The sequence below is a fragment of the Athene noctua genome, chromosome 5, assembly GCF_965140245.1.
Source record: "Athene noctua chromosome 5, bAthNoc1.hap1.1, whole genome shotgun sequence".
Lineage (NCBI taxonomy): Eukaryota > Metazoa > Chordata > Aves > Strigiformes > Strigidae > Athene > Athene noctua.
Genome location: NC_134041.1, coordinates 48,787,565 through 48,800,409, shown reverse-complemented (window position 1 = coordinate 48,800,409; position 12,845 = coordinate 48,787,565). Strand labels below are relative to the sequence as shown.

Sequence of the window (12,845 nt, the reverse complement as noted above, 5' to 3'; positions counted from 1 at the left end):
ATAAGTCTAGCAGTTTTATTAAGATTACAGATGGATGTGAGCTCCACTTCCTCCTCTGAATTTTCTGGCTGCATTAAAATCCAGACCCCCACCTCCCCATATACATCCCATCGCTAGACAGATCCCACATATAAATAGTTTAATATGACATACTTAAATTTACTGGTATGCCATCTATTGTGTTTTTTCAGCTTGTCTCTGCTACTCAATTCTTCAAAGCCAATGTTTTTAAAAATTATTGGATAGAACATTTACTTTCAATTTAAAAATCCTATTTCTTTTTCTTACACATATTTCCCAGGCCTAAGGTTAACGTTTTGAATTGGCTGCAACTTTCTCCTAAACATGTGTGTTCTTCTCAAGAAGTTATTTTGAAATCCCTGTAATGTCTACACGCCAATGCTTGTTTGCTGTTTTAACTCAAACTTGGCCATTCCTAATTAATTATATTAGTTATTCCTACTGTAACTTTTCAGTGCCTGTAGAACTTGTCTGCCCTTCTTGACAGGTTGTTATTAGTATCTCTTCCCTCCTGTCTGTCTTCTCTCAGTTACCAACCTTGCCCCTTTTTAGGGCAGAACATGTTAACTTCAAACCAGTCATCTACATGCTTTTTCTTTTTATCTTGCATTCTATTCTGGCTGCCTGAAGCTTTTTCTGATCTAGTGAGCCACAGGCAGAGGAAAGAAACCCCGATACTCTCAGAAGTACCACTGCTTATGCTTGCTGGAGAGGGGCAAGAAGAGGCACACACCTCCCTCCACACCCTCGACTATAGCACCTCCCTTGCTGACACTATCTCCACCTCCTACTGCAACTTCAGCGGGTGCAGGAAAAGCACAGCTCCAAGAACCACAGAGGGGCAGACCTCAGTCAGTCTGATTTTCCAGTTTACTGAAGGTGAGAAAGGAGTCTTTGCTGCACTGTTGCATTAGATGAGTACAAATCAAGACTTTACATTTTTTTACTGGAAGGCAGAAGGCAAGCCACCCATGGGATTCTGTTGTTGTTTCCAGCAAAACAGAAAAACTGTTTATTACTTTCAGTTCAGGAGATGGGCAGAAAAAAGTGAAATGGCTCCTAGGCTGCAGCACTCTCACCGACAATAGAAAAGTCACTTTTTAAACTTTTTTCTCAGCTTCTTGCATGAATAAAGTGAGTGAGAGTGAGCAAGTGGGTGCACTCATATATACACACACAGAATGCTGTTGAATGAGCAAGTTCAGGGTAGAAAAGACAGGGACAACTCCTTTTATACATAGTTACTTCCATTCAAAACTAGTGCCAAGATATCTCTTGAACATGCATTGTACAGATAAGCTTAAGTTTTTCAGTTATGACAGAAGAGTCTGGCCAAATTACTTTTTAATTTCTAAGGACTAAGGTCTAAGTAATAAGTAAAGTTTTTAAGAAAACACCCTAGCATTTTCAATTTGCTTAGTTGCAGCTGGTTTTATACTTTTTAAAAACACTAATGTGGAATGGAAAGTTAAATTCTGATTTTTTACAATTTAGATTGGTAGAATTTTCAGAAACAATTTTCTAAGCTGTACTAAGATACTTTAAAGTTTCATCACCCTCTATCTTACTAAACATTTGCTTTCCTGCCCTCTAGTGCTTGTATCTATTTAAATCTTCTATACAAGTCTGGTTTTTGAAACCTCCTACCATGTAAGTGGTCCTACTGAAATAGGATTATTTACTTACTGCGATACTACAAGTAATCTAAGCAGTACTTGTGTTGCTGGCCATGTATGTATCATACTGATACCTATATGCAGTTACCTGAAAGGTAAGAATTTTCAGGTTACTTTTCATTTTACAAAACATGTAAGGCAGTTTGCTTTTTCAGTTTTGGACCATAAAATGCAGTTTTAAATGCATAAATTGAAGCTTACTTTAGATTTATTATTAAAACATTTTCACTGGTAGCTAAAGCTGTTAGTTATATACCAAAGTACAAGCTTCCACAGTATTTACAGTTTTTATCCACATTAAAATCTTTTCTATTTGATGCAATTAATTTCCCCTCCAATGATGTAGTTTGTTATTGTGCATGCTTACATTTAAAACAATTGGTTGACACACTACATTTGTAATTACTCCCATGCTACCAGAAAACCAGTGAATTAAATTTATTTAGTGTTAAATGGATATGGAATGTTATACAGTACATGTAAAGACACTTCAAGATGAGTAAAGCAGAACTAATTGCACAAGAGATTAAAGGTTCACCTCAATAGTCAGTATTATCAAATCATTACAGCTTCCATCTTCAGAGTGCAAGGTATGTCATGCAAAAAAACAGCTCAAAAAATCCCCAAGCAGACAAAACCAACATTGTGGTACCACTTAAAATGCTATCATACCACAATATTTTACAATACATTAAGTGATCATTCATAGAGAATGAAGCATTTCAGCAATAACAAAGTTTTAAACATACTTAACAGATTTTGCATGAACACCAATTCCAGCATTACTATACCTAAGGAACAGGCAACATGCTGGGAGAAAGTACCTAAAAATCAAAGCCTTTTTTATTCATTGCCAATATTTCTTTCTGCAACAGTTATGCAATCTTTTTATTCAGATTCCCCAAATAACTGGGTAAGGTTCAATACATTTTTACATAGAGCATAATCACATAACCACCACATCAGCAAGACATTCATTATCTTGAGCAGTTACTACATTTAAAACCATGGTATGATAACATGCCCTGCAAACAAATTGTCTTCTGGGACAGTGTCCTGTATCTAGAAATATAAAACAACTAAAATATACTTGTAACCACTTTAACCCCAAATGAACTATGATTTGTATTTACATATTTTTGAAATATGCAGGTAAAAACTGCAGATGGAAGATAAACAGAATACACAAGAGAGCTACCATAGGGCTGACTGAACTGATTGGTGCATTCAGCAACCCCAAACGAGACTTGAACAACGGGTTGTACTTTTTGTGTACTCTTCTTCCACCCAAACGGTTTTAACTGGGCTACCGAAGGCAGCTGCTGCTGTGGAAGGGCTGCTCATCCTGCTTACACACTCCTTGCCCAGCCAGCCGAGCACAGGGAGAGGAACCTTGCACCCTGACCAGATCCACTCAGCCAAAAACACTGCAGATGAACACGCTTCTACACATCTGCTTCCACTACAGCTTGAATGTTAACATGGAAGAAACATAGGAGATGACAGGATGGTTTTTAACATTTCCACCTTGTAATACTCATATCCCAAGGGCATCAACAGGTAGATAATTTACCAAAATAAGCATACAAAAAAGGCCAAGTTGTTTGCCCTCATATTAGGAATAAACTATTTAACTTCCCGGCTTAAATGTAAGCAAGAGGAACTCAAGAAAGACCTCCTTGAGGTTAATTTTCCAACTACATTCAAAGAAAATAATTTACTAAAACTGTAACTTGCAAGGTCTACTAGCCCTGAAGTGAGGATACAGGTTAACTATACCTATAGTTAAATAAAAACTTCAGCAGACATTTTACAGAAATAAAATATGCAACTCTAGGAAGTAGGTGGAAAAACACTTTAGTATTCAGCTGGAACATTCTATTTTCATAGCCCGTCATTTTCAGGAATGTATATTGCATAAATAAAAACACAGAACAAAGATTTGCGTATTCAGTATAAAGCTGGATATTTCTAAACTCTATCTCTTCAGATAAAATTTGCTGTCTCCCTCACAAGTAAGTGATAAACCCTGAAAAAAAATTGGCTTTTCAAATCTACCGTGCATGAGAAAACACAGATGAAGAAACCAACATCTGGAAAAAACATTTTGTACAAGATTGCAGTTCTAAAACACTTATATTACAAAGCAATGTAAATAAATACCAGGCTAGTACAAAAGCTCTTATTTACAGTTTTACAAATGAAAACATTTTCAGTGTAAATGCAGTGTTTTAAAGAACACAATATTAGTAAAATGAGTTCCTGTATAGAGCATTATAATTTCTGTTAAATTTCAATGCAGTATTGTATAAAACCATTGTTTCAAGTTAATTGTTGTTTATAATTTAGTACAGCCAAACCCCAGTTTATGCCTGGAATGGTATCTGTTAAAGTGCTGAAAAAGAGGACATTTCTGAAATTTTAGAAAAACATACTGTACATTATTAAAGCTTTATCAAGTCAAAAATGGTATATTTTGTTCACATTTGCTACCACACCACCTGCAGATGAAAGTTTTTCAACAACTTGTAATTAACAGGATGGCAGCCACTGGTATTTTTGCATCCAAAGTCTTATGTTTTCCCACAAGTAATTTGTCTTAAGCTTCAGTGGTGGCTTCAGGTTTCATAATCTGGTAAGTAATCAAGTATTCTGGATAAGCCTGAAAGAATGACACACACATTCTTTACTATGATTTAATTTTGTGGATAAATTCAGAATGTTTGCTATAAATGGGAAAAAAGTATTTATGGCAAAGAAACAAAGGCAAAATGTCAAAAGTAAATTAGCCCGGAGCATTAAGGAAACAGGAATCCTTTCATCTTGCAACCACACCTGAAGTTTGTGTTAAGACAAAAGCAAATCCTAGCACCTCCAAAGTAAGAAGTACACCCCGAAACAGTACATCTCTTTAAAAAGAAAGTCTGAAGAAGCAAACAAAAAAGCTCTTTACCTGCTCCCCTCGGTAAATGACATATTCTGCCAATGCCAATCCATTTACACTGGGTCGCCCAGTAACTGAGTGGTGTCCCGGGGGAGAATGAGCCATTTTCATAGCACTGAACTGCAGGAAAGACTTCCCCAGCGTTACACGACAAAACAGCAATTGCCTGGGTTAAAAGGGAAAAAGGACCATGAATACAAAACGCTTATGAAGCGCCAGAAAGACTATCTTTGTACTGAAACTTTTGCTTGAGGAGAACAATGGAATTTTAAAGCTACTTTAGTCACTCTGTAATTCACAAAATTCTGAAGTTCTGTTTTGAAAGACAATAGTTACATTCCCTTTGGAAAAGCTCTTTAGTCTGAGGACAGGTGTGGCAATAACATCAAAAAATGTTTATCTTAAATACTGGAAAGAGCATGCTTAACAATGTACTTGGAGATTGTCACTACCTTTTCATGTCTTTTTAAAAATTGTTTGTTTTTAAAAGTTTTGAGGGTGCCCCCCATCACTCATATTAATAACATAATTCACTTGTGTTCTAACATCAGATTTGTGCCTAACAGCCAAGTCGACATCAAGGACAATGCAAAGTCTAGGTCAACACAAAATACCTCATTATTTTCACTATAAAAAGACCGAACAAGGGTACTTACTTCTTTACATATGTACTACTGCAATGGCAATGAAATCTCAGCATTTTTGTAGACCGATATTATGTACCATTTCAGCCAAAACCTTTGCTTTTCTAACTCTTCACCCAAGACAAATTAAAAATCTTATTTGAAACTTTGGAAAGCATTAAGAAACTGATATCCTCTATAATCCCCAGAAGATTATTCTATTTCAGAGTGCCAGAAAAGAGTAAGCAATATAAAAAGGGGCAGAGACTTGAGGAAGGAAACTGGAAGACCGACCTTATTCCTGTGATACCAATGTAAAACAGTATGCACACAAACACACAAAATGTTCTCCTGGCTGAAAACATAGCCACTATCACAATTAAGTCCATGAAGTAACAAAAACTTTATTCTGAACTGATGGTGTCAATAAGACATAACAGGCGTTCTGCAGACAAGTGGATTTAAGAACTCAATTAGTGGTAGAGCATCCACAAATCTACATCTGTATTTTAGTATGTGAAGCAGCAGTGATGTGGGGGCTGTTACAAAGTACATCCTCCTCAAGAAATACAGCATCTGAATACCAGTGAATTTCTCCTTTCTCTGTAACAGGCCATGGACTAAACCCTCACATTGCTGCATCTTTCACACAAGCATCTAGCAGATACTCTTCACTCTCTGGCTACCTAAGTTTGATTTTTACAGTAAGTTAAGGGCAAAGGTTTGGTTAAAGGCAAAGACTTAAATATCAAAGTTTTCTGAAAGTTTCTATTAGGTCCAGCACATAGAGAGTGCTGAGAAGGTTTGGTTACCAAGCAAATCTTTCTTCAGAGAAACATTCTGCTGACTTGATAGTCTATAGACACAATATACAAAGGCAAAATCAGATTCTTTTGAATGACTTACCTGTGGCAAACATAACAAGATCTATCTTTGTGTATTGGACATCCAGTGCCACCTCCAATTCCATACACATATTGATTGCTTTTGGAAGAATTTTCAGCAAAATAAATCCCAGCTCCAAACATGCCACCTATATAGGCATGTCTCTCATCAAAGCCTTTGTGAATAATTGCATTCACAAATGGGGAGCCTAAGGAGAAAGAAAGTAAAATATTGAAAATACAGTATACACATTTTTGTATGTGTCACAATTCAATCATCCATTCCCAACATTTTTTGTGCATTTTTTCTACATATACAAGGAAATCAGTCTCCAGAAATTCTGACTTCAGATTTACACAGTCACATTGCTAGAGGTATTATACAAATGACAGTAGCTGTTAAGTGTGTATTTTTAACAAAGATTTACAAAGGATAGTATCTGAGACAACTCTTGCTGCAAGAGAAGGCTCTATGAATCTGCTGCACTCCCTCTGGCAGAGCTCCATTCCAACCAAGATTCACTGAAAGCATTGCTACACAAATCCATCTTCTTCCTAAAACTAAGCAGATGGCATTTAAAAAGCAGTAAATGTAAACCCGTATTTATTTACTTGCAGTGGTCATAAAATTTAGCCTTAAAGAATAATCTGTTCAAAATGGTTGGATTCTGCATCTCAAGACACCCGATACCCATTAATTTTCACAAAAAGTGAATTTTTTTTTTTTGTAAGGATTTTTATGACAGTATACAGAAATATGAAAGCACCTTTAGAGAAAAGCTATGAGAACATGGCATTTCAGAATTATGTTGGGAATTATAGTGAAAATAATCCAAAGCCTTATCCTCCAGCCTAAATATGGTTAAACTGTCTATGAAGTAGAAGAACGTTCCAGATGAGAATGAGAAAAAACTGACAATTGTTGGTCATCTTCTGCAAGTAGCATACATCGTTAAAAATGTATGTTAACGCTTTAAAAAGTCTTAAAAACAAAGAACACTCATAAGGCATTAATTACTTTGTTCCAGGGATAATTTTGTTATTATCTAATTTAAAAGACTCTCCTTTAAAAACAGGTAATTCCATTAAGGGGCAATTTCCTCTTCCAGGGGTACAGACCGCAGTCAAAAGACAGGATTTAGATACCTATGAGTTTTGGGCAAGCAGTTAATTACTGTGTCATTGCTGTTTCCAATAGTAATGTATTGTGTTGGGAACTATGCAGCTTTCATTGAAAGGATGTACGGTGAGCTTGCTTAATTTGTTCATCAGGACAAACTATATATTTGTGCACAAGTGAGCTTTCAATTGGCTTTAATTTGGTAATTATAAGCTATCTTTTCTGGAATGATGAACAAGAACGAACTTCTCAAATTATAAAAACAAGAGAATCCTACCCCAAAACAACCCATTGCAGAATAAATTTTGACCCTTAATCATTTTCATCATACAGCCAATAAAACTGAATTAGTAACTTAACCAAGGAGGAGACACACCCCTTAATCTCCATTCATAATTGCTTAAATGTTTTCGCTTAGAAATTTGAAGTCTCCTTTTGGGAGAGATAAGGAGATGCAAATTTCAGAAGAAAGATGCAATGTGTTTTATGTTCTCACTGTGAAATATATAAACACTTGTTCACATAAAATTCATGAAAAACCTAGAACCTATTTTCACTAGGAAAATTTACTTTGAGTCAGTAGAAACCCTCCAATAAAGAGTGTTGATAGCGAAACAAATTAATAAGGTACATTTCAGTATCTCACCATGAAACAGCATCCTTTCATTAGCATGGTTATGATTCTCTTCAGAGACCTCTTTCCTCCTGTGAGTATATCTTTCCCACAGTTTTTTGTTGCACACTTTCTGAATCTGAAACAGTCAAAATGTAAGTTATGCCCTGAAACTGAAAACTTGGCTGCTTTACATCACAGGTGTTTAAATTACAGCAGCTATACCACAGTACACTTACACTGCCACTTAAACAAGAATACTTTCTTTAGAACTCAATGAAACACAAATTCTCAGCTTATGCTGAAGTTCATTGTTGTAGCATAACTTAAGTAAATCATAATTATATGCTTAATTAAGAATCAATTTCAAACATCTGTTGAGCAATACTTCTTAATTTAGCAGGCTTAGTCACAATCCTACTTATCATTCCAAACATAGTGTGATGCCAAACCACTAGTAAAAAGATCATCTAGTAAATTAAGAAGTGTCTTACATGAAGACTTCTAGAACATTTTAAAAGCGAGTGTATTATGTACTCCCTGCAGAGGTATGCTGGGCATTGTCAAAGCCTTAGGTGTTCAGATACAGCATACCAGTTCTGCTGGGGAAACTGTAACATCAGTTCACAATAAAACTTAGTAGCACTTACTTGCAAATCAAAATCTCTGTATTTTAATGAAAATGACCATTTCTTCAGGTGAAAAAAAAAGAATGCAAACCAAAATTCCACTAAATTATTTAAAGCAGAGATGCCTACTACCTGGTGTTTTAAGCTTCTTTGGCATTAAATCAATCCAAAATAGGTACTCTTACTTCCAGGCTTCAAGAACTTTGCTTTCACTTCTTGCTGGTTTTAACTCTTCCTTTGTTTTTCTGTAACACCTTCTGTCTTTTTCTTCAAACACTGCAGTTTTCTGTGAGGTCTTTCTATGTCAATTTCTCATAAAATTTTTTAATGACTGTTAACCCATAAGCAGTTTTTCCATATAATCTTATACTTTGAATTCCCCTGGAAGACTATCTTTTTCCTGTGCATGTCTCAGAATAGCACATCTCACCACATTATGAAGCTTATCAAACAAATGCAGAACCTCTGATGGACATTTTATTTTCAGTCAAACTCTAGCCACTGACAATAAAAATGCCACAGCTACCTTTAAGATGTTGTATCTGTTGAAGACTCCGCCAGCATGTCCTCCATCTCTGTGCTCTCGGACAGTACTCTGCATCTGAAGATTGAGAATTTTAAAGAGAATCACTTTGTTTTGGTACACATTCAAAACATATCCTTCAAACAGCCAACTGATCAAAAGAACAAATTCTGTCTTAAAAAATCATACAAGAAATTTTAAGGAATGACTGTATGTTAAGTAATGACAGATTCTGTGGATGCACATGAAGATATGTTTTTTAAAAAACCCACATCCTGAATAGTTTTCAAATCGAAAAAGATTGTCACTAACCTATTTAGAATATTGTTTCTTCGGAATTTTGTCCTGTGTGATTATGACACTTTGGAAAGAAGTGACTTAAAACTCTTGTATTAATATAACAGACAGGCAATTGGTAGCATAGAATTTATATGTTATATCAAAGAGCTTTTTAACATAGGAGATACTTTAAAAATACTACATAACATAAGCAAGAAAAAAAATGATGGATGCAATGAGCACAGATAAGTGGTGCAGTCAAAGTTTGGAATATGAAGTATCCTTACGCAAGTTTTTCTTAAGCTTAGAGATGTTTATTGCACTGTTAAATTGTCTAGTAATACTTCGTTATCTAATTTTTTTGTAGAAATATCAAAAACAGTGAGAGACTACAAAGAAAGGCATACCTCTTCTTCTACTGATTGAAATTCCTTATCTTCAGTAGAAAGATCTATGAGAATAGTTCCACTACCAGAAGTATTTAGAGTCAGGTATGGGTTAAGTCCTGTGAACGTAACAAAACACAAGAACAGTTTCAGAAATTGCTAATTTGGAATGATAACCGGTAAAAGACTTCAATTTTTAAAAGGACTGTTTTCTTAAAACTCAGTTTACAAGATGAAAAGGTTACCTGCTAAGGAAGGCAGAGATTACCAGTGACTTTAATTGCCTTCCATCAGCCACATACATTTTTGCAGATGTTAAAGTGTGATCCCCCCAATAATTTCCTTAGTTTCAAATAAACTTTTTCAGCATTTCTGTTTAAAACCTCTACCCATACATTACCATGCATACCCTGTAAATGCCATGAGTAACACAGCAGCTGGGTCTGGATGCAGGTCAATGGCAATCATTTTAATTGATCTGTGGATACTGATCAATCATTCTCTCACCAAGAATACACATTTCAGACACACTAAGCCATTTGTCTGTTTGTTAATGTACATGACAGGGAAACAATATGTAAGCAGTTGCTTACTTAAGAGTTCATTTCAACTCTAGACAGTGAAACAGTGAGCAACCTGTCCCTGTACAGAGTCCATGACTACTGACGGCGGTGGCATCATGAACAAGAGTTAACATAAAAGCGTATAAAGAGTTGACAAAAGAAAATCTAAAAGGCCTGAGCCTGATATTGAATACTTGAAGGATACTGAATGCTTAAAGGAAACTTCTCTATCATTCCAAATATACAAAAAAAAAAAAGGAATTTTATGCAGAATCCATTGTCAATTTACATACAGACGTCGATCAGAACTGGCAAGTAATGGGAATTACTGAACATAAGAATACAAAGACAGTGTCTATTAGGTGTATTTTTATCCATGGCCTTCCCAGACAACTAGCAGGTGACCAGAGTTAGACACTGGGTCTGTCACAATCTCTCTAAAAGGAATAATGTGAGGAAAGGGAAATTACAGATTCATCCACAGTCAGGAGCCTCATGTTAGGAGTGTACAACTGGAATAGTGTTCAGGAGCAAGAAACACTGGCAAGAAAGCACCAAAATAAAGCTCTTCCACAAAAGCCCTACTGACATCAAAATAGTGGCTATACCATGCTCGGAAGAGATGCCAAAATACCAATGCAAACATACTCAAGTGCAAGAGCACAATGGCAAGATAGAGAAAACTGACAAAACTGAACAACAATCCTCCCTGCCCCAAAACCACACTCCAGAACAACAACAACAAAAAAATCAAGAGCTGCTGAAATACTCAGTTTAAGTACTTAGGTCTGTAGTTAAAGTTAGAAATAAAAATGTCAGATCTTTTATGGCAAGACAGCAAGAGTCTAGAAAGAATGAGGGTGGGAGTGGTGAAGGATTTAGATGTTTGACATTCTGTCTATATACAGACATATTAAAATATGTAAAATAGACACATGTTCAAAAATACATCAGTCCTACTTGAAAGGCAAAATCAGTATCACTGGTTGTGTAAACTTAGAACTCAAACAGGACATGAGGCTGAAATTACACCTTAGAAGTAACTTCTATCCAAAATACTCAGTGAGTCTGTCAAAAAACATGGGACAATTAAGAGCAAATTATGAAAATTATATACTTCATCACTAGGAAAAAGATTATCTTAAGGGTTGGTTGATACTGTTCTAAGGAGCAAAAAATAATTTAGAGCTTTGGAGAGTGACTCTCTCATTACTATGGAGTGCAAATTTTAGAATGAGAATTCACAGATTTTGTCTCAAGAGGGGAAAAAAAATCCTACCAATTCTAACTAATTTATTCAATTTCTATGGAACACAGCAAAACAAGAGTAAGTGATGTTTCAGTAAGACACGGAGGAAAAAAAGGTTTCGTTTTTTGTCTCTTATGCAGCCATAGTTAAACGAAGCATACTGTTCCCAGGACTGTGCTGGTATCAACAGTGCTGCACAAATAAAAGAGGCTTTAGCATAAACTTCAATAGAAGCTGAAGCTGCTAAACAAAGCAATTATGTTAATTTTCATTCACTGGAAGAACACCAACTCTATTTTTAAAGTACATATAAGAATTCAGCTGGCTTTCTAAAGAGAGCAAACACAGTATTCTTTTGCAGAACCCAATGGAACAGCACATACCATTTTGCACTAGAGCTACACTTCACTTAACACAAAACAGTAATCAAAAAAAAAATTGGGGAACTGAAAGGCAAGATTCACAATAATTCTCAGCACAAATAAAAGTGCTTATGTTTCAACTCAGAAGACATTCTTATAATTTGAAGTTCCATTTTCTAGGACAAGTGCTATTATCAATTCTTTTTAATGAGATACAATTTGGAATAATCTAAAGCATTTATAAAAACTGATTCTATAAAGGGAGTGTCACATAGTAATTTCAAACAAGTATATACCTTGCTGTCCAGAAATGAGTCTTTCAACTCCTTTAATGATTTTATGCCTATGGCCATAAGCATTAATTCCGATTTCCTTCAATTCTTTGTGTCCCATTTCAACTAACACATCCAGTGTTATCTATAAAATGAAAGCAACACCATTTTTTTTGTACAACAGCATAAACAGACCAACAGCTGCCAATGACAGTGAAAATATACCTCACAAGAGTTGAAATAAAAAGCAAATGCGAAAAGAACACAAACACTGGAGACTTTAGTGTATTACTCTCGTACTTTTACTCAACTATTCTTGCTAAACTTTTGTCTTTAATGCTACAAACTACAAACGTTTAACTCTTATTGCTTACAAGGATCATGCTTCCGATTTGAGAAACAGTTTTCTAGATGTATTCAAGCCAACAGAAACAAAACCCGAAATTACTAATCAACACTGACTACTTATTTACTCCACCATTTATACCACTGAAAGGAAACATGCCTCCACTCTCCAACTGATATAGACATTATTCCCCCCAGTTTTTTATATGTACACATATACTTTGATATTTGTACTATATATAAATTTTAAAAGGCAGTTAAACCTCCTTCCTTTATTCCACTCATTTTGATGCCTTACATTATTCTAAAGTCAGTATTTATTCTCCCTTGCTTTCTAGCTGAGTATCTAGAAATAA

The 12,845-nt window shown here is 35.4% G+C and overlaps 1 protein-coding gene across 2 annotated transcripts in view; it reads right to left on the bottom strand.

Moving 5' to 3' along the window:
• Positions 1-2,118: 2,118 nt before the first annotated feature.
• TNKS2 (tankyrase 2) overlaps positions 2,119-12,845 on the bottom strand; it is a 31,752-nt gene continuing 21,025 nt past the window's right edge. For both annotated transcript variants that reach the window (XM_074907435.1, XM_074907434.1), the window contains exons 21-27: positions 12,169-12,289; positions 9,720-9,817; positions 9,037-9,111; positions 7,915-8,020; positions 6,171-6,357; positions 4,651-4,807; positions 2,119-4,359 (exon numbers count right to left, since the gene is read on the bottom strand). In XM_074907435.1, coding sequence (XP_074763536.1) covers positions 4,297-4,359; positions 4,651-4,807; positions 6,171-6,357; positions 7,915-8,020; positions 9,037-9,111; positions 9,720-9,817; positions 12,169-12,289 — 807 coding nt within the window. In that variant the 3' untranslated portion in view covers positions 2,119-4,296. The remainder of the gene's footprint in view (positions 4,360-4,650; positions 4,808-6,170; positions 6,358-7,914; positions 8,021-9,036; positions 9,112-9,719; positions 9,818-12,168; positions 12,290-12,845) is intronic.